This window comes from Budorcas taxicolor, chromosome X, assembly GCF_023091745.1.
Source record: "Budorcas taxicolor isolate Tak-1 chromosome X, Takin1.1, whole genome shotgun sequence".
Classification (NCBI taxonomy): Eukaryota; Metazoa; Chordata; class Mammalia; order Artiodactyla; family Bovidae; genus Budorcas; species Budorcas taxicolor.
The window spans coordinates 88,232,911-88,259,583 of record NC_068935.1 but is presented as its reverse complement, the minus strand read 5'-3'; the positions used below and the strand labels follow the sequence as shown (position 1 = coordinate 88,259,583).

The 26,673-nt window shown below is 41.1% G+C and overlaps 1 protein-coding gene across 1 annotated transcript in view; it reads right to left on the bottom strand.

Moving 5' to 3' along the window:
• Positions 1-5,971: 5,971 nt before the first annotated feature.
• The window catches only part of CCNB3 (cyclin B3), a 37,286-nt gene continuing 16,584 nt past the window's right edge, over positions 5,972-26,673 (bottom strand). Inside the window, exons 7-11 of the mRNA XM_052663701.1 lie at positions 14,369-14,506; positions 11,007-11,162; positions 9,208-9,357; positions 6,273-6,403; positions 5,972-6,050 (exon numbers count right to left, since the gene is read on the bottom strand). Coding sequence (XP_052519661.1) covers positions 5,978-6,050; positions 6,273-6,403; positions 9,208-9,357; positions 11,007-11,162; positions 14,369-14,506 — 648 coding nt within the window. The 3' untranslated portion in view covers positions 5,972-5,977. The remainder of the gene's footprint in view (positions 6,051-6,272; positions 6,404-9,207; positions 9,358-11,006; positions 11,163-14,368; positions 14,507-26,673) is intronic.

Genomic DNA, 26,673 nt, shown 5'->3' with positions numbered 1-26,673 from the left:
TGGGGGGCTACAGTCCATGGTGTTGCAAAAGAGTCAGACACAACTTAGCAGCTAAACAACAACTGCATTTTTCAATTCTGAAGTTGTCACCTAGTTTCTTTATATCTTCTATTTATCTGATTAGGCTTTGTATTTTAACATTTGTTCCAAGAGTGTTTGTGCTATCCATTTGAATTTTTAATAGTTAATTGACAAAGTCTTTTTCAGATAAGTGCAACATTGCAGCCTTTGGTTGTGGCTGTTTTTTAATTATTTTATTTTTTTAATTTTAAATGTATTTATTTGCCATGCAACTTGAAATCATTGTGGTTTTTTCTATGCCTGATAATTCTGGAGTATATCCTGGACATTTTAGACATGATATTACAAAACTCTAAGTATGGAAAGCATTTATATTTTTGCTTTAGCAGTTAATCTGATTAGGTTCAGGCCATATGTTCCCACCAGCTTGCTGTGGGCTGGTGGTTCAATGTCAGTTTTCAAATGTTAACTCAGATTTGTCTGGTATGTGTCACTAAGTCATCAGTCTGGAATCTAGATAAAAGTCAGTTATCTCAGTTCTTTGGTATGCTCATTGGGATCTAATCAACATAGGCACAGGTTAGTGGTGGGTATCCAGGAGCTCATTAACAAAATACATTATGGGGTCGTTTTCCTGAACTCCTACCTCTCCAGTCTCACCAGCGATTTCCCTTTCAGGCCTCCAGTTGGAAATTGTTCACTTCTGCAATTGTGCCACATCTGGAAACAAGCAGTCGGAAAACAGAGGGATAAAAAAAGCAACAGTAAGTGGTTCTGCTCTCACGGCCGGAGCTTCATCACACAGAGACTAAGGGTTCCCCTCTCCAAGAGTACTGGTTCCGACGGCTTCACTGCTGCCACTGTTGCTGCCACTGCATGATTGCCTGAAGGCTGGGATGTGAGAGAAGAGAAATAAAGGGGAAAATGGAGGACTTTCCCCCTTCTCTCACTTCTCAAACAAGAACTAGAGGGCGTCTCCTGGAACTCTTTGACTGTACTACAGTAATCACTTTCAAATGGATCAAGTTCAGGTTGGGGAATGGGGTAGGGGGAGTGGGAAACTCACCACTGGTTTGTTGGATTCTCAAATTCTGATGTTCTTCTTTAATCTTCCCACAGCTATTTACTTTTCAGTATTCTCAAACAGCTGTGTCATGAATTCTGTCCAGGTTTTATGACTGTGTTCAGTGATGGACAAAGAGTAGCAAGTACTTAACCATCTTACCCAGAACTATAATCTAGAATTAAATTTTAAATAAATCACTCTGGTGGTGATATGGAAGGTGAATTTGAAGGGAACAACACTAAAGATAGGGAGATCAGTTAGGAAAGTACTATAGTAATCTAGGTAACAGATGAGATCTCAAATCTGGGCAGTTGGTAATAGAGACGATGATGAGAATGCCAATTCAAGAAATATTTGGGAGGTAAAATTGATTAAGACTCAAAGAGGTGACCCTCTTACAAGGCCATAATTGAAACATGTAAGAAATTCAAAGTGGTCAAGACTTTTAATGGCTCCATTAAAAAATACTTAGGAATAAATATAACAATAGAAATAAAAAAATTATACTCTGACAACTGTAAAACACTGTTGAAAAGAACTACTTCAATAAATGGAAAGACATATCATGTTGCAGTATAAGTCCTGACATTTGGATTTTCTCTTTTTTGTAATGCATATGTCTGACTTAAGCCTTGATTGCCCAGACATCCCCTTCAAAGAGGCACCCACTTCAAAGATGGCAACCTCAAAAAACATAAGCCACCCCCACCCTAGTTCCTACTCCTTTGTTATAGCAATCTTGTTTGATTTGATACCTGACCATTTGGACTGCTTATTTTTTCTCTTCTCTGGCTTCAAATTCCACTCCTGCATTTTAAAATTCACCAATAATGAGAGAGCCCCAGAAATCCTAGGTTTCCACCTTCAATAAAAGCTTGCTCACTCATTCTCTGTCTCTGTGTCACTCTATCTCCCTCTCTCTCCTCTCCCTTTTTGTCTCTGTATCTCTCTTTCTCTCTCCCCAAACCCTTGATCTTTCTGTGTGGCCCCAGGTGTGCTGTGTATTTTCCAGGCGGTAGTGGTGGTTTAGTCCCTAAGTTGTATCCAACTCTTGTGACCCCATGGACTGTAGCCCACCACCACTGCTCTGTCCATGGGATTTCCCAGGCAAGCATACAAGAGTGGGTTGTCATTTCCTTCTCCAGGGGATCTTCCCAAGCCAATTACCATGACAACCACCAGAAAAACTCATACAAGGACTAAAAAGTATTGCCTCAGTTCTGGTCCAAACCACACCCCTGCTCTAAGGTAAGTCAAGAATATCCCTCCTTCTCTTTCCAATTACCCACCTTTTACATTGAAATTCTCATATATATATGATGTCTCTGCCCAAAGCAGGTTGAGAAGTTGATTTGCAAGCTAAATTCCTGCTTCTCCATTATTCAGGCATCAGATAAAGCTTGTGCTGTTCTAGTCTTGGGGCTTCCCCAGTGGCTCAGATGGTAGAGAATCTGCCTGCAATGTGGGAGACCAGTTTCAATCCCTGGGTCTGGAAGATCTCCTAGAGAAGGTAATGGCTACCTACTCAAGTATTCTTGCCTAGAGAACCCCATGGACAGAGGAGCCTGGTGGGCTATAGTCCATAGGGTCGCAAGGAGTCAGACATGACCTAGCAACTAAACAGCAGCAGCAGCAGTTTTAGTCTCAGAATTGGTTTCATTATTAGCTGTGCAAATCTGATCAGAAAAAGAACCTCCCTGGAAGACAAGAGGTCTGAGCCCAGGCTAGGACCCAAGCATAGGTCCAGGCAACCAATTCGGTCACATCCACATGCAGAAAAATGAAATTGGATTCCTAGATCACACCATATACAAAAATTAATTCAAAATTGATTTAAGACCTAAATATAAGAACTAAAACTATAAAACTCCCAAGAAGAAATAATGCAGGTAAATCTTCATGATCTTGACAGATCATGGTTTCTTGGATAAATTTAGACTTCAACAAAATTAAAAACTTTTATGCTTCAATTAACACAATCAAGGATGTGAAAAGACAATTCACAGAATTAGAGAAAATATTTGAAATCATAAATATAATCCCAGATTATGTCAAGAATTCTTACCATTCAATAATATAGAAGTAAATAAGCCAAATAAGAATGGGCAAAGAATTTGGACTGATATCTCTCCAAAGAGGATACACAAATGGCAAATAAGCACAAGATAAAAACGTCCAACATCTTTAGCCATTAGGGAAATGTGAATCAAAATCACAAGAAGATACCACTTTCATGCCCACTAGAATGGCTATGATAAAGACAGATAATAAAAAAGTGTCACAGAGGAGGTAATGAAATTGGAACCCTCATACACTGCTGATGGTAATGTAAAGGAATACATGGTCCAGCAATTTCCCTCTTCAGTAAATATCCATGAATAATGAAAATATATGTGCACACAAAAACTTGTACATGAATATTCAAAGCAGAATCATGCATAATAGCCAAAAAGTGAAAACCCTCATTCCCATCAACTGATGATTAGGTAAAAAAAATATGCTATATCTCTTCAATGGAATGGGCTTCCCTGGTGGCTCAGTCGGTGAAGAATCTACCTGCAATGCAGGAGACCTGGGTTCAATCCCCAGGTTGGGAAGATCCTCTGGAGGAGGGCATGGGAACCCACTCCAGTATTCTTGCCTGGAGAATCCCCATGGACAGAGGAGGCCTGGTGGGCTGCAGTCCATGGGGTCACAGAGAGTCAGACACGATTGAGCTACTAACCACAGCACATACAATGGAATATTTTTCATCAATAAAAGGAAATGAAATACACATGCTACAACATGGATGAATCTTATGTTAAATGAAAGAAGTTAAACATAAAAGGCTACACACTGTAAGATTTAATTCATATGAAATGTCCAGGTGAATCTACAGAGACAGAAAGTAAATCAATGGCTGCCTAGGGTTAGGGGCTAGGGATGGGGTGGGATGGGGACTGACTGCTAATGGGTATGGGGTTTCTATTGGGATGAAAATGTTCCAAAATTTGACTGTGATGATAGATGTACAACTCTGTGAATATACTAAAAACTATAGAATTGTACACTATAAGTGGGTGAATTATATGTCAATAAAACTGTTGAAAATGCATAAGGTTCAAAGAAAATCAGTTATATTGAACCAGAGGAATCAAAAGATAAACACAAAATCTTGATAAAGAAATAGATGTGCTTCTTTAGTAAGGCATTAAATAACAAGATCCAGGTCTAAGAGCTAACTTACTTTTGAAGTAGTGATGTGTAAAATAAATTTTGAGACATGTGCAACAACTACAACAAAAATGACTTTCAGTTTCATTAGCATTACTAAAGAACAACAGAGGTGGAAAAAAGGAGAGAAAGTAAAACAGTCAATTGTTCCCCCTGATGAAGCTGCAGGATTAAAAAGCGGGTACAGACAAGAGATCTCCTTTTAGTGAGGTTGGAGATTTGCAAGACGACTTCCAGCCTAGTGCTTTTCACATGTTTATACAAAATTGGCTGTACCAGCTAAATCACTGCCAAGCAACTTGGGCATCTCTGGCTGTACCCTTCAGTCACTCTGCAAGGCAGCGGGAGGGGACAGGCATAAACCTAATGATACTTGGTCACCAAAACAAAGCAAGCTGGGAGACAGAATGGAAAATTAACACAATGGGTAAGAATCTAAGGCATGGCATGCTCTCCCTCCTGTGTCCAACTTATCAGAGAAGGAGATATGACCAGACTAGCCTGGGGGCTCAGATGAGAATTGGAGAGTCTTCAATGACTTCCCCCTCTACCAGATACCTACCTCTAGGACTAAATTTCAAAATATTTGACAAGTGATAATCAGCCATAGAGCAATCACAACAGTTGCCTGTCACAATACTAGAACAGAGCCTTGGAGGTCTCTTGCTACGACAGACATTACCTGATTCAGTTGCTAGATTATGGGAGGTCCTAGAAGCCCTAGAGGCAAGACTGGGGCAGTGGCTCTTCATCAACTGGCATAGAGGATGTCCAAGTCCTCTGTTAATAACTGAAGTGGTAGATTCTTTACCGTCTGAGCCAGCAGGGAAGTGCTGTATCAGTATACCTCACCACAAACATAGGATAGAGAGTGTAGAACCTCCTGAAAGCTTTATGAAGGAAGGATTGAGCAAGTGGTTGATGCTTCCATTCATGGGACATCTTGCAGATTTCACCAGTGGAAATTTCTCCTCTTGACTGAAGGACCAAAAGAGACTTCAGTGCACCACGCCAAGTTTTTTTTTAATTTAGACTCTAGAAAGTCACCTAACTGCAAAAGTAGGGGTACATTTCAGTGAAAATCCTGATCCTTACCTTTTCATCATGTAGGAAGAAGCAAAGAAAGCAGGCAACCAGAAAAGGGGACTGGTGGATATTGGGCCAAACATCCAGCTGCCCCAGATCTGAACACTGAGGCCTGTCTGTCTGTAAGGGGTCTCTCTCTCTGGACTGCCCCTCCCAGCACCAGGGTGCTCCTTCTACAGACTCATCCATCAATGTACACCTAGCTCAATTCCTCTTCCTTTGAAGGGAAGACCTTCAAATAAAGAGGGAAACTGGATAAGCCAGACCCTGAGGCACAGCCTTTACTGGGCAGAGGAAAATACATCTGTGGGCTACGTATGGGGCTCCTGAGCAATAAAGGGGAAGTGAGTCATTTTAACAACAACCATTATTTTTATTAAATTTATAATCAAATATTACAACAACTTTTCTTTTGTACAAAAAAAATTTAAATACTTACAACACTGTCAGTTTGGGAAAAGACAAACAGTATAAAAACGAGGAAAAGTGATGAAAAGACAAATCCAAAGACAGAATAAATACAGCCTATTTATGCGCCTGCCCAGCCCTGGTGGCTGCTGCCAGAGTACCAGACCCTCGGCCTCAGAATTAGCAACACCTCAAAATTTTCTCCAGTGCCAACATGTCCAAGGGTGGGATTTTGGCGACTTCAAAGAACATCCTGAAAAAGGAAGAGGGGTCTGGTCAGTGTGAAACAGGCCAAAGCAAGGAGGCTCCATGGAATAAGTGGGACATTGGCCCTTGGTTCCCTATCTTGCTTTAACTCTGGAACAGAAAGTAAGGTAAAAAAGTATCTGAATCTTTCTTTCCCCTTAAGTGAGGCTCATCTGGGCCTCCCCATGACAAAGCATAAACCCAACCTCAACTGGAGACTGATACTTACTCATGCGAATACTTGGAACATACAGTCTTGAGCCTATTGTAAGAATGAAAAGTCAGTAGGATGTTCAGCTGCCTGACCAAGGCGTGAAGATCAGAGATCCTGTAGCCACTGTAATACTCTAGGATAGGAGCCTGGAAGAAACAACATGAACAGTGACATTTATGACAGGAAGCAGACCCTTCCTGTCTCCAACACCCAAGTCCAAACCTCCTATCCATAGTACAGGCAGAGAAGATAGTCAAACAATTCAGACTCATACAGCACAGATACTGGCCAATAATTATAGGGTACTACCTAGAAAAATATGTTCCATCTGCAAGCTAGTGGAATGGCCATATCCATATGTTACCAGCTGGATACAAGGCCCAGTCATAGGTATTTAAACTGAAATCCACTGAGAATTCAAGGAACAGGATAGACTTTATAACTTAGGCACTCTCAGGTTAAGAGCCAATGGCTAGGCAAACCTCAGAACAAACTTGAGGTCCCAACAAAAATCAGGAACTTTAGGTTGTTCTTCCCCTCTGGCTCAAACAACTATCATTTCATGTATTTATTTTCTCATTCAACTTTAAGGATGCCTAGCATGTGGCAAAAGGAGTATAGCAGAGTGTTTAAGACCAAAGATTCTGCAGGCAAGCTGCTAGGGTTCAGATTCCAGCTCTACCTACAACATGACCTTGAACCAGTTATTTAACTTCTTGGTGCCACTGTTTCTAAATCTGTCAAATGGGGATCATCACAGTAATTATATAATAGCATTAAATGAGCTAATATACATAAAGCACATGAAACAGAGTCTAGCATATGCCCATACCATATGAGCTAGGATTAATATTAACCGAGCCTCATACACAATGCTGGGAATACAAGGATGACTAAGGCTCCTACCCTTGAGGAGTGTATAGTCTAGTGGGAGAGACAGACATGCACACAGAGAATTACAAAATGTGTGGGAAGTGCTACCAGGGAAGGGAGCATGGGACACTAGAGGAAGAGAGCTGTAGGACCCATGACTTTTGTCTGGGAGAGCCACAGAAAGCTTTGTAGAGAAGTGGACATCTACAATAGGTGCTAAAAGTCTAATGGGAGTTCCACGGGTAGAGAAAGGAAGATTTATTATTCTGCAAAGCAGGAGTTTTCTTCAAACGTCTTATATTATTCTCCCTGAACTCATTTTTTTTCCCAACTATCTTACCTGGAATTGGCGGCAGGGGATAAGAAGTCCACCAATTTGGATCCCTTTCCCTTTTACATGGCCCTGAGATACTTCTGCAGGAATCTCAGGGCTCTACGGAATATTGGAAACCACTGCCACAGGCAAAGGCAGTCATTGGAATGCTGCTCTCACCTCTCACCATTCCGTGTTAATAATTCCCTGCTCTATCCATAGGAAATATCTTATCTGCCTCCCCCAAATCACAGTTTCCTTATTGCCTTCACGTCTTTTCAATCATTCTTCCCTCTGCCTAGAATGTCCCTTCTCACATGTTCCTACTCATCTTTCAAGACCCAACTCAAAAGTCACATTCTGTGTGAAGCCTTTCTCATCTATAGCAGTATGTATGTATATGTATATATGTGTGTGTGTGTATATATATATATATACACACACACACACATATAGTAGTGTACAGGACTGTGAAGCCAGACTACCTGGGTTCAGATCAGGACTGACATTTAGCTGATGTTAGTACATCCACATCAAATATTAAAATACTGAAATATTTCTATGCTGGTTGGCAAGAAGTTTGCTGCCCTGAGCCTCTCAACCGTCCTCCCTACCAAGACTACCAATCTTCCCCAGGATCCAAAGCCTGGGTCAGCATAGGGCCTCCAGGATCATGACTCCAGAGCTACGGCCACATCCATTCTGATTGTAGAGTAGGTATATACTTTGAACAGACTCGTAGTTCTCAAAGCCTAGCTCTGCCTCTCATTAGCCAAACACGGGAACTTATTTCTTATCTGTCCAATAGGGATAATACTGTTGATTTCATAGGGTTGTTGTGAAGATTAAGTGAGTTAATACACAAAGTATTTAGACTACCATCTAAGCATTCAATAAATGCTAACTATTATTACATATTCTTTTTCATCATCATCACTGCCATTTACTGAATGCTTTCTCTGTCCCAAGACATTTCAGGGCCTGTCCAAGTTCACACAACTGTTTTTAGGGTTCTTTCTCAGCACACAGAGGTTCTTCCATCAGTAGTGGTGCTAGAATCTCTAGGCTGGAGGGGCCTAGGGGAGGTTGGGAAGAGTATGCTCATTTGTGAACAAACTCTTCTACTTGGATTTCATTTACACCTCAAAAAGTTCATAGTTTTCTAAACTTGTTTTCATTCACAATTTTTCATAAAATTAAGAAAGCATCAAATATACATTTTATTTGTATTGGGGAAGGAGGCTGTGAAGGCCTTCAGCTTCAGAGAAGAGTACTATAGTCTATATCTGAGTCCCCTGTTATATACACAGACAGTTACTTTCACTGCTCTATTCTCTGGGTCAGTACTTGCCAAATCCTGTTCCAACGAGCACTCCTGTATGGGGCCAAGCTTTCTGAGAGGACTGCTAGGAGCAGGGGTGGCATAGGGTAAGGCAAGAAGTGGGTCTACCCCACCCCCTGCCACAATAAAAATAATTTCACATTAGTCTGTTTTGTGATATTGGGCTTTCAGGTGAGCTGTCTTTAGAACAAATGATAATGTGACAAAGAAAAATGAAATAAAATACTTCAAAACCAGGGCTACAGAAAACCTTTAGGTAGCCAGGCCCCTAAGAGGTCAAGATGTTAAAGGATTCATAACAGCACATATGCAGCAGTTTTGTCACAGAGTCTCCCACAACCCTAACTTATACCTTCCTCCAGAGCTGAGCCTGTGCTTTTAAATCCCCTACCCGGTCTTCCCCACTGCCCACAAGTGTTTACCCAGTGTCCGAGCTTGTTCATGCAGAGGGCCAGGAAGAAGGAGGCAGCAGCGAGCTTGGAAGCCCTCTCCTGGACATAGTCATATTCCAGCAGGGTCAACTCACAGATGAAGCGGGACAAGGTCAGTGTCTTCATGCTGGCATAGACACACTAAAGGCAGGAAGAAGACTGACTCAGCAATCAGTACAGAACACTGGCACCAAGCAGATGACCCCTGCACTCACTCCAGTTATCCTACCTTGGGCCTAAATGGTTCTCTGCCTGAGTGATGTACTTCTGCCACCATGACTCACACTAAGGACCCTGTCTCTAAAGCAGAATCTTTAGGAGGGGAGATTCTGAAATCAACAATGGTGTTTGCCATCTTTAGGATCTTAAGCCAAAATACCAACTGTACTTATGGTACCCTCCCACCTCCCCTTTCTGTATATGCCATCCTTTGAAAAGCCAAAGGCCTCCAACTGCTATCTTTGCACCAGGTTCCAGACTAGAAATCTTTTCTTGTTTGAATCCACACACACACACATACACACACACACATATATATACACAAACATGTATAATATATACATATATATTACATACACACACAGAGAGACACATATATACACATATATATTTATGGGCTTCCAAAGACGCTTACTCCTTGGAAGAAAAGTTATGATCAACCTAGATAGCATATTCAAAAGCAGAGACATTACTTTGCCAACTAAGGTCCGTTTAGTCAAGGCTATGGTTTTTCCAGTGGTCATGTATGGATGTGAGAGTTGGACTGTGAAGAAAGCTGAGCGCCAAAGAATTGATGCTTTTGAACTGTGCTGTTGGAGAAGACTCTTGAGAGTCCTTTGGACTGCAAGGCGATCCAACCAGTCCGTTCTGAAGGAGATCAGCCCTGGGATTTCTTTGGAGGGAATGATGCTAAAGCTGAAACTCCAGTACTTTGGCCACCTCATGCGAAGAGTTGACTCATTGGAAAAAACTCTGATGCTGGGAGGGATTGGGGGCAGGAGGAGAAGGGGATGACCGAGGATGAGATGGCTGGATGGCATCACGGACTCGATGGACGTGAGTCTGGGTGAACTCCGGGAGATGGTGATGGACAGGGAGGCCTGGCATGCTGCGATTCATGAGGTCGCAAAGAGTCGGACACGACTGAGCGACTGAACTGAACTGAACTGAACTGATGGTGGCTCAGACAGTAAACAATCTGCCTGCAATGCGGGAGACCCAGGTTCAGTCCCTGGATTGGGAAGATCCCCTTGAGAAAGGAATGGCAACCCACCCTAGTATTCTTGCCTGGAGAAATGCATGGACAGAGGAGCCTGGTGGGCTAAGTCCATGGGGTCGCAAAGAGTTGGACACGGCTGAGTGACTAACACTTTTCATGTATATTTATACATACATACACTCACACAAAACCTTCCACAAAACACACTTGTAGAATAAGTGAATAATTACAAAGTGACTTCCCTTGTAAGCAATATTCAGGTGAAGGAAAAGAACTTTGCTAGCATCTCCTCTAAACTTCCCATGTGTCCCTTCCTGATTAAAGAATCTTCTTCCCCTCCCCTACTCTGCCCTCACCTCAAAACTTTACAGGCATACCATTGAAATCTGCAATTTTCTCTGCCCACCACCACCACCACCACACTCCATGAAGATCACCATTCTAGGAGGGTGGCTTGAAGAAACTCCCCTGTCCTCAGCTGTCCCTTTCCCTACCACTCAGGGAGCCACTCTGGGAATGGAGGGGACTAACTCAGCAGTGGGAAAATGAAGATGTGCTTCCTCCCTCTTACCCTAGCATATCTGCGCAGAAAATGATAGGCGATGGGAATGTTGATATCAAATTTGAGGATTTTCAGGATGCTGGCTTCCATGGCGAGCATCTCGTCTCTCTTATACATATCGTTGCAGATGTACAGGAAGTCATTCACACTAGGTGGGCAGCGCTCCTATGGGTGGAGAGGAGAGGCAGTCACAAACAGGCAAAGACAACCCATTCCTCTCTGCTTGGAGATGAAAGGCAGGGGAAGAGGGGGTGAATGATAGGAGGTAATAACATTCCCTGGAATAAACCTTCAGGGTAGCTCTGAGAGCCAGCATCTGGTTGATGTGAGCAGTCCATCTGAAAAACAAAATCAGAGACACAGGAGGAGAGAGGACAAGGCCTTTTGGGGTAGATTCCTACAGCGCTGGAAGCGGCACAACATAGCACATGGACTGGAAGCACTGACCTCTCTTCTGATGAGAGAGAGCCAGAAACGGGAAAGCTAAGGCCTGCTCTGAGGGGGATGGAAGGAAAGAGACCACAGAAAGGGGAGCTAGGGATGGAAAATAAGCCCACACTTTGTTTCCTAGTCTAAGCAATGAATAAGGATGTTTGGGAGGGGTCACTGTTGGGGTAATAGGCACTGAAAGAGAGACAGAGAGAAGGGCACAGAAGGAACCCAAGCAGAGACTGAAGGTGGTGGGAGGACATGCAAGGGGGGCTAGACTGGGAAGATCCAGGGCAGATGGAGAGTGAGAACACCACCTCTCTCCCCATTCAGGAGCACCTTCCCATGCCCTGCCCTCTGCAGGTTGAAATTTATCTTTGGGGTGAGGAAGAGGAGGTAGGACGACCCCTGAATCTTTTCTCTAGCTGCACCTCACTGCCCACTCCAGCATTCTTCTCACAACTTTCCCTATCTTCAGATCACAAACTGGACCAATCCTCTGGGTTTGCAGACAAGGAAATTGAGGGCCAGAGAGAGAAAGAGACTTGCTTGAGGTCACACAACCACCTAGTGACAAGGCCAGAACGAGAAATTCTCCCTTCTACTGCTCTACTTACCAGTGGCTCCTTCCTTTCTTCTCTTCTCGTATCATCTCCTTACCTCCCCTTGCAAAAGTCTTTCTGTACTTCTCAGTCTTGTGAGGGGAAGACACTCCTGCTCCAAAAAAACCTAGTGGGGGCCCTTTGTCCTGACAACTAAAAGACAGGCACTCCTGGTTCCAAAAGTTGCTAACAAGAGCATCTTGCACTTTCCTTCTCCCTCCTGTGCTTGGCTAGTCAGGGATCCCTAGCTTCTTTTTAACCCCCTTGAGGTTGAGGCAGGGAATACTTGCTCAATCCACAAGGACATCCCTAGGTAAGCAGAGGGAGGAGCAGGGAGAGAGAGAAGGAAAAAGAGAGAGGAAGAGGAGCAAGGGAATGGACCAGGAAGCCAGTGAGCAGGGAAGGGAATGAGCTAGAGAGGGAAGCAGGGGACAAGGGAGAGAGTGAGAGAAGAGGAAGGGAAAGAGGAAGAAAAGCAAGAAGGTTAGGAAGCAAGGGCAGGAAGGAGGGTGGGAGGATAGGAATGAGGGGGAGAGCCAGGGAAAGAAGAGGCCAGGAAGGAAAAGAGGATGGAGTGGAACAAAGAACAAGTGTGAGGGAGAGAGAGTTGAGCAGAGAGGGAGCAAGGAGAGAGGAGGAATAAAGGAACCAGACAGTAAGAGAGTAGGGAAGGAAATGAGCCAGAGAGGAAAAACATCAGGAGAATGAGGGAGGGAGAGAGAGAAGGAGAAGAGAGAGAAGGAAGAAAAAGAAAGCAAACCGGGAAGGAGGGTTGAGAGGAAGTTAAGGGGGGGGTGGGGAGTCATGATGTCAGGGTACCATGGAGCAAGGATGGGAGATAGGAAGGGAAGGAGCAAGTAGGGAGGGGAGAGAAGGAACCAGCAGAAAAAGAAGAGGGAGAAAGGAAAGGGGTAAGAGGGGAAGGGGGAGGGGAGAAAGAGGGAGGGGAGCAGGCACCAGCAGAGCAACAGGAAGGAGAGAGAAGGAAGAGCAAGAGTGTGTGACAGAGGGAAGAGAGTTAGCTAGGGAAGGAGAAAAGAGAGTGAACAAAGGAAAGGGAGGGAGGGTGGAGCATACAATGGAGGGAGAAACAGGGTGGGTAGGAGGGTGGTAGGAGGGAGGGAGGCATGGAGGAGTAAGGGACAGAACCAGGGTAGGAAGGAGAGGATCATGGACGGAGGGAGCAAGTGAGGAGGGGAGGGAGTAATGAGAGAAAGATAAAGAAAAGGAGGGCTGGAAAGAGCAAGAAGTGGGTGGGTAGATGGAGGGAGGGAGGGAGCTCAGCATGGAGTGAGTGTTCAAAGCATGGAATGAGGGATCAAGGAAGGAATTGAAAGAAGGCTGGAGGGAGGAAGGGAGCTATGGAGCAAGGGCAGAGGTGTAATGAGCACACAAGCAGAGTAAGTGTGGAAATGGAGTGAGGGCCAGAAGCGGGGATGTGGGCCAGAACTGGCGCAAGAAGGAAGCAAGTAAGGAGCAAAGGAGGGAGAGTTCGAGTTAGAGAGGGAGGTACTGATCGAGGTACAAGCTAGCAGTGAAGAAGGGAAGTGGAAAGCTACTTAGGGATACAGCTGAGGAGGGAACACAAAAACAAATCCACAGTTCTAAAGGTTTTTGCACTCAGTGGAAGTTACTACTTCTCTGTTCCTAAACCATAAGGTTTTCTACTATTAGCCTATCTGAAGGAAAAATGAGAGTTGAACAAGACCATTTAGTACCTGAGGAAGAGGAAAGAATCAGATAAAGTAGTTAGATGGATTATGGCCAGCTACTTGCTTTTATAATGCTACTTCAAAAGTAATTTACATGGACTCACTACCATCTACACTAGGCCATTTTCTCTTAAATGTCTCCAGCACCTAGATTTGGAAATGCTTCCTTATACATGCAATTCAAGACTCTACCAGAAGGAGATGGAGTTGCTGGAAGAAGAAAAGGGGGTGAGGACAGAGAATAATGGTACAGAAGGAAGCTTTAAAAAGAACAACTCATTTAACTAGGAATATGTCCACATACACACATTTTCAAAGAGGAAACAGGAGAACTTTGTTGATACCAGGAAACAAATACACCACCATTTGCACCCAATACCAGCTTCCCTGCCATGGAAGACAGACAAAAATTTGATAGGAAAACTTAATTGTGTTCATGAATGTAACTGTATACACACACAGATACACATATATGCAAATGTATACACATGCATACATGTGGTATGTATGTATATAATATATATACACATGCATGTTATACACATGTGCACACACATGTACATACACACACACATGGCTTGGACAGAAATTAATTAATTTTCTCCAAGTCCCATGGATTTGGGCTCACCTCAAATTTTGCTGCAATCATAAAAGCAGTGGAACCAAGGAGTTGTAACTTGTCCTTCTTGCATATTACCTTCATAAGGTAGTGATCTACCAGCTTCACTGCCAAGTACAGGGTCTCATGACTCATCTCAAAGGTCATCTGGAGGAATACACAAACAAGGCAGGAATCTGAATGTTGTCCAACTCCAAAGCCATATCCAGATGGATCTAACTACCTGGTCTGTGGTATTGAGGACATTGTAACTACAAGACCTAGCCAGCTGAAACTGCTATAAGTGTAAGAAATGCTTCAGCTAGGTGCCTGGCTGTATCTCTCGTGCCTCTGAGGACCCTGGCAATACCTATCCCTACACATTTGGGTAAATGACAAATCTTACATCAGAGGGAGATGCTCTGCCTTCTCTATGAGCACCTTGAGTGAAGCCACCCTCTCTCTTTCACCTCCAAAACTTAGATTCTTGTTCTCCGCATTTGCTACTTTATAGTGTAAACCCTAAGCATTGACTTTTTGTAATGCCAGCACCTGGCTTAAGTTTTGATTGCCAAAGTATCCACTTCAAAGAGATATCCACTTCAAGAATGGCTATGTCCAATGAACACACTGCCAGTCACAAGACAAGATAGTCAGGCCACCTTCCCCACTGAGGCTTCTTTGTTTTAGAGATCTTGGTTGGTTTTGATAACTGATCATTTGGACTGATTATTTTTCTCTTCCCAGGCTTTAAATTCTTACTCTTATGTTTTAAATTTACCAATAAAGAGTAAGCACCAGAAACCCTAGGCCCCCACCTCTGACCCAGTAAAAGCAGAACCCCCTGGCCCGCATGTTTACATGTGTGTTGTTTCTCTCTCTCCTTCCCTCCAACCTCAACTTCACCATGAGTACCCAGCTGTGCTCTGTAATTTCCAAGCCCTGTAATTAATAAACCTGTATTTTTTCAAAGTTTCCTATCATTATTGCTGAAGGGTGTTTTGCTATCATAATACGAACCACAGCCATGACATCAGTTATTGATAGGCTGAGACCAGCACAAAAAACACTATTACCCCATACAATGAACTCCCAAAAGAGACGTTTATTTAGCTCTGAAATAAAGGGACTTGTTTATTAGTTTATTCATTCATTAGTTTCTCTTCCCAACTAGATATGCTATTAGAATATATGGACTGGGAGCAAGTACCAATAGTACAGTTTGTAAGTGAGCTGAGGGGCTAAAGAAGCCAGAAAGAGATTAAAGCATTAGTAGCATAACCTTCCTTTCCTTCTTTCTCTTATTTATCCTTATTCTTGCCTTCACCAAGTCCAAGAAACTCTCCTATAGCCCCAGTCCCACAGTTAGTGCGAGCTCATATGGCATCTTTGTGCAAAATAGGAAAAAAAGTGTCTCTGGGTGAATGCAGCCCTACAGGCACACATTTTATCAAGTAGACAATACTTTTATGTAAATTAGCAAAAGGTGCCTTTGCCTCAGGGCATAGCAACCCCATAGTCAGAATGCACAGCTTAGCAAATAAGTATATTATCTAGATTCCATGCCTGCTTTTGCCTTGCCTGGACGCTGTGTGTAGGCACAATTTGCACTCATGGTGGTCCTACACAATCCTCACTGAGGCTTCTTCCTTACAACACCTTGGGTTCTTAGGATTCAAAAACAATACAATTTATACTAGCCCTGTGATAGGGAATAACAAATCTGACTCCATATTGGGTCTGTTTCTTTTACTTTAACCTTTGTATTCTGTTCCTTATTCTACAAGTTGATTAACTTGTAACTTGTAAAGAGATGTTGCCTATAGCTTAAAGCATACACAATGGCCTATCTGCAGGAATCCTGCCCCCCACCCAGGCCTGAATGTTAAACTAAAATAAACTCAGCTCAAAGAAAACATCCTGACTCAGCCCACCTGTGAATGACTGCCAGAAAGAAGAAATTAACATACCCCTCCTGGCAGAAACCAGTAAATATTTGCAACACCTTATGGCCTTTTACTTTACCTCTCACCTCCCCCACTTATGGCCTGCTACTTTACCTCTCACCTCACCTCCTCTTTGTTTTATAAAAGAAACTAACATCTAGACCCTGGCAAGATGGTTCAGACTTCCAGCCTTCTGAATAAAGGTCACTATTTCTTGCCCCAACACCTCATCTCCCGATTTACTGTATTGTGCAGGAAGCAGAATGAGCTTGGTAACAGTCCAACACCTTAATCAATGTGTGAATCCCCTCTAACATCTCCACCAAATAGTTACTCAGTTTCTGCCACAGAACCTCCAAATAGAACCTGGTTTTAACAGAAAATTCTTCTTTCTACTGAGTAGATATTGCCCTTAATGTAAGCTTACTTACTTCTTTGGGCCTCCTTTTTCATTGGCTAATATTATTGACCAGAGGCTAGATAACCAAATGGAGGTCCATAAAAAGCACTGGAGAAATGGATATATAACTGGATGGGCAAATAATTACCAGATAATGATTGAATACATTGGTTCAGTGATAGATATATTACATTTCTGAATAACAGAAATACCATGAAGCTTTTCTTATTGTTCCTGGGATATGGCCTGGATGTTCTCAGAAATCTGGCTTTATTAGTTTCCAACTGCTTCTGCAGTAAATTATCACACTCAGATGGTAAATAATCCACCTGCAATGAGGGAGACTTGGGTTCGATCCCTGGGTTGGAAAGATCCCCTGGAGAAGGAAAAGGCTACCCACTCCAGTATTCTGGCCTAGAAAATTCCATGAACTGTATAGTCCACAGGGTTGCAAAGAGTTGGACATGACTAAGCAACTTTCACTAGTGGCTTAAAACAATACAGATTTATTACCTTACAGATCTGGTGGTCATAAGTCCATTGGGCTTGCTGGACTAAAAAAATCAAAGTGCAAAGTGGGGCTATGTTTCGTTCTGAAGGTTCTAGTAGAGAATCTATTTTAGCTTCTAGAAACTGCCCATATTCCTTGGCTTGTGGCCCCTTCCATCTTCAAAGCCAGCAGTGGGCAGCGGAGTCTTTCCTATACTGCATTACTCTCTGCCTCTCTCTCTTCCACATTTAAGAACACTTGTGATTATAATTGGGCCCACTTGGATAACCTAGTATAGTCACGCTACCTTAAATTCAGCTGATTATGATCTTAATTCCATAGTCTAATTTTCCATTCCCATATAAGGTAACATACTCAGATTCTGAGGATTAGGATGCAGGCATTTTATTCTGCCTACTACATTTTCCAAAGGAACATATAAGAAAGGGATGGGGAAAGTTCATGCAGATGAAAAGTAATGACTATCACCTCTAAGTGTCAAGAAATTGAGGTCAAATAATTACAGGAAAAAAAGTGTAAAAATGAAAAACAGCAATTCTCTGAGGATGCCTTTGTGAGCAAACAACAAAGCTAGTGGATGCATAGCCTCCTTGCAGTACCTCACATAGGCACTGGCCACCCATCAGTACATCATTATCAAATGATAACATCAAAAAGAGTAGGTAGTATCTGAATGAATTGTTGAAATGTGGAGTCAATAAATATTTAAATTAGCAGCTGTGTCAGTTACAGCACTCTTCCTTCCTTGAATGTGAGACAAGACTCTTCTAACATAACTCTACCACTTGGGACTACATGGAACAAGTCTAATCCTTCTTGTGACAGCCTCTCAGCTACTGTTTTAGTTATTATGTTTCCTATACATCTTCATTCTAGACCAAATAACTTGACTTCCTCTATTTTTCACATGATATGGTTTTTCTGACTGCTCAGAATCAGGCTTCAAATTAGGAGCCTAACTTTGTGCCAGTTAGAGAAGAGTGGATAATTCCAATCAGCTATACAAAATGAGGACGAGAAGCTTTTCATCATAGGAGCAAGGTTCTCTCCCTCACAACTGCCTTTGTCAGGCATATCCTTCCAATTCTTCAAAAACAACTCTTTTCCATATCTGGAAATGGATAAGAAACAAAAGGAAACGATAAATCAATCAAAACTATAGAAAATACAAAGATTACTCTTAACGTTGAACTTAATATATGCTTAAAATATGCGTGTATGTATTCATATATGTTAGGAAGCATATGATAAAATTCATCCCAAGTTCCAAAACTCAAAGACCACCTTCTATAAAGATGAATAAACAGAGAAAATCTACCAGATATATGAAAAAGAACAAGTAATTTTTCAAGGAGAAATGCTTTGACGAACCAGAGCAAGTGTCTATGTATTGAAATCTTTTCACTTCAAAGATATAGAATAAATTTTTTAAAAGTAAACTCTCAGTGCACCAGCCGTGAGTACCCTGTCTCATGCATCATACCAGGACTGGAGATCTATTTCACATATGGGAGATCCAACCAGTCCATTCTAAAGGCGATCAGCCCTGGGATTTCTTTGGAAGGAATGATGGTGAAGCTGAAGCTCCAGTACTTTGGCCACCTCATGCAGTGAGTTGACGCATTGGAAAAGACTCTGATGCTGGGAGGGATTGGGGGCAGGAGGAGAAGGGGACGACAGAGGATGAGATGGCTGGATGGCATCACTGACTCAATGGACATGAGTTTGAGTGACTCCGGGAGATGGTGATGGACAGGGAGGCCTGGCATGCTGCGATTCATGGGGTTGCAAAGAGTCGGACATGACTGAGCGACTGAACTGAGCTGAATATACATGTTTAAATGCTATTCTCTCAAATCATTCCACCCTTACCTTCTCCCACCAAGTCCAAAAGTCTGTTCTTTACATCTGTGTCTCTTGCTGTCTCGCACTGGGATGACCCTTAAGGATGGGATGGGAGGGAGGTGGGAGGGAGGTTCAGGATGGGGAACACATGTACACCCATGGCTGATTCATGTGAATGTATGGCAAAAACCACCACAATATTGTAAAGTAATTAGCCTCCAATTCAAATAAATTAATTTTTTTTAAAGTAAACTCTCAACTAGATCTGAGAGGACACTGAATCTATGAAAAGAGAATCTAGAAAGACTAATTTCTAATGAAAAAATATCTACATAAATAAAATGCAATAGAGGCAGTGAACAGTATATTAGATTATGAAAAAAACCAAATCTATGATTCAAAGGCCACTTTAAGAAATTTTCCCAGAACTGAGATGTAAAAGAAAGTTGAATAAAAACTTGAGACTCAATGAGAACAGATTTTGGAGAGATACATACACACACACGGGAAATCAAAATGAGAGAAAAATAATAAAATTTTCTCTGAGCCAAAGAAAGACTGAACCTTTAGAGCGAAGGGACCCACAACATACCAGATAAAATTAAGGAAAAAAAGATCTACATATAGACATGTAAAAATAATTATTTATAGGGAAGGTAATATATTAAATAATAATCTGAATCTAAAAGTCTAGACTGCTTTGACTCAAAACAGCAGAAGAAATAAACTAAAAGTATGCAGGTTATCTTATCTTTCTTGAGGGTCAATTAATAGATCAGGTCCAAAGGGGTTGGTTAAGTAAGCAACAACAATATCCATATGGTAGAATATTATCTATAAGTACAGATCTACTTATATGGGAAGATTATTAAGACTTATTAAGAGGAAAGAGCAAGTGGCACATGACCTATTCATGCAACAAAAGATATCAAAAAACCCACACTCAGTAAAAAGCTATATTTTTATATATGTGTGTATGTATATGCATTCATGTATTATTCATATAATTCAACATTTTTAAAGAAAGGATAGTCAAAAACTTAATAGAAGTAACAAGACAAAAAGGATACATTCTAAATTATAGTTATCTCTGAGAAATAAGGATAGAGTAAAACAGTAGTTTTTGTACATACACACAAACATATAAATACATATTTTAAACATGTATTAATTTTGTAGCTTAAAAATTGTATAGAACAGAGTGGTTAAGGTGAGATGGAGGGGGTGAAGAAATGCCAGGATAAATTAATTAAACAATGATTACAGGTGGTTATCACATTGCTCTTAGACTTTGGTAAGTTGAGCAGAAAAAATAAATTAGCATATAAATTATATAATAATTATTAAGCCAAAATAGATATAATGATTCTTATACCCTAAAGAGAATACATATTTTCTTCAAACATCAGTGAACTATTTACAAAAACCCATTATATCTGAAGCCATGAAGAAAATCTCATTAACTAAAAAAAATGCAGAAATTATCATTCAGGTCACATACTCAATACACAATACAATAAATCTAGAAATTGGCAATAAAAGGATAAACCAAACAAACTAAAGACAAGCAATGCATTTGAAAAAATCATAAGCATTATTCTTAAAGAAAAAAGCCTGGCTCAAAGGGAAAATAAAAATTGCAACTTATTGAGAAAAAACAAGATAGCTACAATACTATCTTTCAAAACTGGTAGGATATAGTCAGAACTTTACTTAGAAAAAAATATATAGTTTTGAGGCTTTTATTATGAAGTCAGAAAAAATTAAATTAGACTAAGCACTCATTTTAAGATGCCAGGGAAAAACAGCAAATAAAGCTTAATAAAATAAAAAAGATGAAAGCAGATGGTAATAAATTACGTTTCAAAGAAAGAGTTATATATTTATCCATGAGCTGGTTCTTTGACCAGAGGACTGAATCAATCTTTTTTGAGGAAAACTGAGGAAAAAAAGGCATGGAAATACATGGGAGAGAGATAACACATCACACACATTTTGAATGAGAAAAGAAATAATTACAAAGGATTGCAAAAGAATACCATATGCAATCTATAGTAATATCTGTGAAAATATCCATGAAATCAATGATTTTTAATGAAATATAAACTACAAAAATGACTCAAGAAGAGTAATAAGACCTTAGGTGTGAAACTTTCAAGATGGCAGAGGAGGAAGATGGGGAGATCACCTTCCTCCCCACAAATGTATCAAAAATACATGTGCACGTGAAACAACTCATACAGAACACCTTCTGAATGCTGGCAGAAGACCTCAGACTTCCAAAAAGGCAAGCCAATCTCCTCAGAATGAGGTAGGGCAAAAGCTAAAGATAAAAAGAGACAAGGGAGTTTGGAACAGGGACCTGCACCCAGGGAGCGAGCCATGAAGGCAGAAAAGTTCTGCACATTTGGACACTCCAGCACGGGTGGGGACGGGGGAGCTTCAGACCCTCAAGGATAATGCAGCACTAGGTGCTCGGAAGGCAAAACAGAGAGAATTCACCACAGAGATGTTGCCAGCCAGCACTTCCCAGCCAAGAAGCAGCTTGCACGCCCACCGTGGCAAGAGGGGGGCTGGGTGCTGAGGATTAAGGCTTCAGGGCTCAGGCCCCAGGGAGAGAACTGGGGTTGACTGCTATGCAGATACTCAGGGGCTAGTACAACACAGCTGAGGAAGTCCAGGAAAAAGCCTGGGCCTCCCAGAGAGGCAAGAGTTTGTTGCCACAAGAACTCCTAACTCCCCAAGCTCACAGATCCCAGGAACCCACTTCCGAGAATGCCAAGGGCTGTGAACTGCCTGACCCCAGAAGAAGGTATGCCTGGCTGCCACCAAAGTATGCCAAGCCAGCAAGAGCGCCACAGGTGGAACTAGATGTGACTGTAGTTTACAATCCCAGAGGGAGAATGCAAGCTGACTGGCCACTGCCGAAGACTCAAAGCCAGGGGGAGTGCCTGAGACAGGGACTAAATGCCATCACTGTAGTCCTGACCGCAGAGGTAGTAGCTGCCACCAAGCCATAAGCAGGCAAAGGTTACTGCCCGCATCTTCTGGGGAGCCTAAACTGCTTGGCTCTGCCAAGGGACATACAACTCAAGGCCAATTCCTGTGGGAGCACATGACCCACCAAGAACTTTAGCAACTTCCTGCAGGCCTGAGTCCCAGGAAACACTCCCCAAACACCCCAACTGTGGCTTCCATAACCCTCCCTCTCCACAGCCCAACTGAGCAAGTGAGCCCTAAAAAGCTGCTACCTTTGCCCCCACTAGTTTGGGTGGGAAACAGACACAACAGGGCGGCCTACAAGCAGAGGCAGGTCTGAAACCAAAGTGGAGCACCAGTGGCTGTGTGAGCAAAGAGGGAGGTAATAAACTACTGCAGTCACAGCTGCAGCGGATTACATGCACACAATTAGCCTGAGACTGTGGAATTTGCAGGCAGTTGTGGACTTTGGGAGCAAGCATAACCTGGAGTAAGACCAGATCTGAGACTGAGCTGACCCCACAGCAGGTCCAGAGACCTTCCTAGAAATATTGGAGGACTTCCTCAGTACACAGACTGGCTGGTGTTCACTGTGTGGAGAGGACAATGGAGGAATTAGAGCACACTCTTACTACTCTCTCTCTCTATATATATATACATACACATATATATACATATACACACATATATATACATATATATGTATATATATGTGTGTGTATATATAATCTTCCTTTTTTGTATTGTTCTAATGTTGTTCTTTAGGAAAAGGAGTACGTCAAGGCTGTATATTGTCACCCTGCTTATTTAACATCTATGCAGAGTACATCATGAGAAACGCTGGGTGGAAGAAACACAAGCTGGAATCAAGATTGCTGGGAGAAATATCAATAACCTCAGATATGCAGATGACACTACCCTTACGGCAGAAAGTGAAGAGGAACTAAAAAGCCTCTTGATGAAAGTGAAAGAGGAGAGTGAAAAAGTTGGCTTAAAGCTCAACATTCAGAAAACTAAGATCATGGCATCCAGTCCCATCACTTCATGGGAAACAGATGGAGAAACAGTGGAAACAGTGGCAGACTTTATTTTGGGGGGCTCCAAAATCACTGGTTGACTGCAGCCTTGAAATTAAAAGACACCTGCTCCTTGGAAGAAAAGCTATGACCAACTAGACAGCATATTAAAAAGCAGAGACATTACTTTGCCAACTAAGGTCTATCTAGTCAAAGCTATGGTTTTTCCAGTGGTCATGTATGGATGTGAGAGTTGGACTATAAAGAAAGCTTAGCAACAAAGAATTGATGCTTTTGAACTGTGGTGTTGGAGAAGACTCTTGAGAGTCCTTTGGACTGCAAGGAGATCCAACCATTCCATCCTAGAGGAAATCAGTCCTGAATATTCATTGGAAGGACTGTTGCTGAAAGCTGAAACTCCAATACTTTGTCCACCTGATGTGAAGAACTGACTCATTTGAAAAGACCCTGATGCTGGGAAAAATTGAAGGCAGGAGAAGGGAATGACAGAGGATAAGATAGTTGGCTGGCATCACCGACTCAATGGACATGAGTTTGAATAAACTCCGGGAGTTGGTGATGGACAGGGAGGCCAGGTATTCTGCAGTCCATGGGGTCACAAAGAGTCAGACACAACTGAGTGACTGAACTTGACTGAACTGAAAACGTACAATTGGGCAAGACACTTCACAAGCATAGTTGTCTATACACAATTGGATAAATTCAATTTTTTAAAGCAATAAATAGTTATTGAGAGCCCCCGCAAATAGTTTTTTACCTACAAAAATTTTAAATATGCATTTTGTTGGTCTAATACTTCTATTCCTAGTAATTTATTCCAGAAAAACAAAAGTACATCTATGAGCAATGCAAATGTATGCATGTTCACTACAGGGTTATTGGAAATAACCTATATGCCCATTAATAGGAGACTGAGTAAATAATGCCAGTTGAACAGAATACTACGGTCTAAGGCCATACCACCCGAAATACACCTGATCTCATCTGAACTTGGAAGCTGAGCAGGGTTGGGCCTGGTTAGTACTTAGATGGGAAAACAGAATACTATACAGTTGACAAAATTGATGTAGAAATGTCAATTTAACTAGAAAGATATTTGCAATTACATGAGCATTATTACATGAGAAAAAAAAAAAGCAAGTCCTAAAGAACTATGAAGAGGACATGACAATCCTAAAAATATATGCTCATATGCTCTGAACAACAGATTTTCAAAATACACAAAGAAAAAAGTGACAAAACTGAAAAGAGAAACAGACAAATTCATAATCGTAGTTGAAAACTTCAATACTCTTCTCTCAGTAACAGAATTAGTTCATGGAAAATCAGCAAAAATAATAAGGAAATTAACAACATGAACCAACTGAATCTAACAGACATTTTATAGAACACTCACTCCATCCAACATAGCAGAATACACATTCTTCTCAAGTGCACATGTAACATTCACCAAGACAGACCATATTCTGATCAACCTTAAACTTTTTTAAGTAATTAAAAATTATACAAACTGTTTTCTTTGACCACAGTGGAATTAAACTACAAATCGATAACAGAAAAATAATAGTGAAATCTCCAAACACTTAGAGATTAAACAAACTTCTAAATAGTTCAAGCAGTTAAAAGTGGTACTTAGGGAGAAATTATAGCAATTAGGTGCTTATATTAGAAAAGAAGAAAAGTCCTAGGACATCCCTGGTGGTCCAGTGGTTAAGAATCAGCCTGCCAATGCAGGGGACCTGGGTTTGATCCATGGTCTGGTAATATCCTACATGCCACGGGGCAAGTAAACCAGTGTGTCACAACTACTGAGTCCACTTGCCCTAGAGCCCATGCTCCACAAGAGAAGCCCCCACAATGAGAAGCCCATGCACTACAACTAGACAGTAACCCTGCTCACTGCAACTAGAGAAAGCCTGCGCAACATCAAAGACACAGCACACCAAAAATAAAATAAAGAAAGAAATATTTTATAAAGAAGAAAAGAAGTCTGAAATCAATAATCTACTCTTCTACCTCAAACTAGGAAAAGAAGAGCAAATTAAACCCAAAGCAAGAGAAAGGAAACTGTGAAAATTAAAGCACATATCAGTTAAACTGATAACAGAAAAATAGAGAAAACAAATGAAACCAAAACCTGGTTCTTTGAAAAGATCAATAAAAATGATAAACTCCTAGCAAGATTGATAAAGCGAGAGAAGACACAAATTACTAAATATCAAGAATGAACGACTAAATAATCAGCAAATGCTATGAACATAAATTCAACAACTTAAATGAAAGGACCAATTCCTTGAAAATCACAAACTTCCAAAAGTCATCTGATATAATAACTTGAATAATCACATAACTATTATATTCTTAGATAAAATTCTTCAGAGAAAAGAAAAACCTTCAGGCCCAGATGGTTTTACTTGTGAATCCTACTAAACACTGAAAGAATAAACATCAATTCTACACGTCTTCAAGAAAATAGAAGAAAATACTTTCCAAATCATTTCATAAAACCAGTATCATTCTCATACCAAAACCAGAAAGTCAGTACCAAAAAAACAAAAAAACACTACAGACCAACATTCATCATAAACAGATGCAATAATCCTCAACAAAATATTAGCAAATATAATCCAGAAATATATAAAAATGATATTCTAAAACTAAGTGGGGTTAAAACAATTAAAAAAAAAAAGACGGACTAGAGTTGGAAGAATCACATTAGCTAGTTTTAAGATTTATTATAAAACTACAGAAATAAAGACTGTGATATTGGCAAAGAGAAAGACACACAGATCAATGAAACAGAATGTAGAAAGAAGTATAGAAATAGGCCTACACAAATAAGGCAAATTGTTTTTTTGGCAAAGGTCCTAAAGCAATTCAGTGGAGAAGTATATTTTTCCACAAATGGTGTTAGAACAGTTAAACATCCATATGCAAGACAATGAACTGACTTCAAAACCTTCATACCTTATAGAAATTCAACTCAAAATGGATTATAGATTTAATGTTAAAGCTTTAAAACATTCATATAAAATACAGGAGAAAATTTCATGACCTAGATTTAAGCAGAGTTCTCACATGGTGAAGAATCCGCCTGCAATGTGGGAGACTTGGGTTCAATCCCTAGGTTGGGAAGATCCACTGGAGGAGGGCATGGCAACCCACTCCAGTATTCTTGACTGGAGAATCCCTGTGGACCAAGGAGCCTGGCGGGCTACAGTCCATAGGGTTGCAAAGAGTTGGACATGACTGAGTGACTAAGCCTAGAAAGATAACATATAAAAATTGAACTTTATAAAAATTAAAAACTTTTGCTCTATGAAAGACACAGATTAAAAAAAAAACTGGTGTGATATATTTGTAAATCACACATCCAACAAAGGATTTGTAACCAGAATATATAAGGAACTCTCATAACTTGACACAAAGAAAATAAACTATCCAATTTAAAACTGGGCAAAAGATATAGACATTTCATCAAAAACGACTTCATACAAACAAGTATGTTCAACATTATTAGCCCTTGAGGAAACACAAATTAGAACTATGATGAGATTCCTCTATACATCTATATGGCCAAAGTTTAAAAACAAACAATACTAAGTGCTAACAAGAAT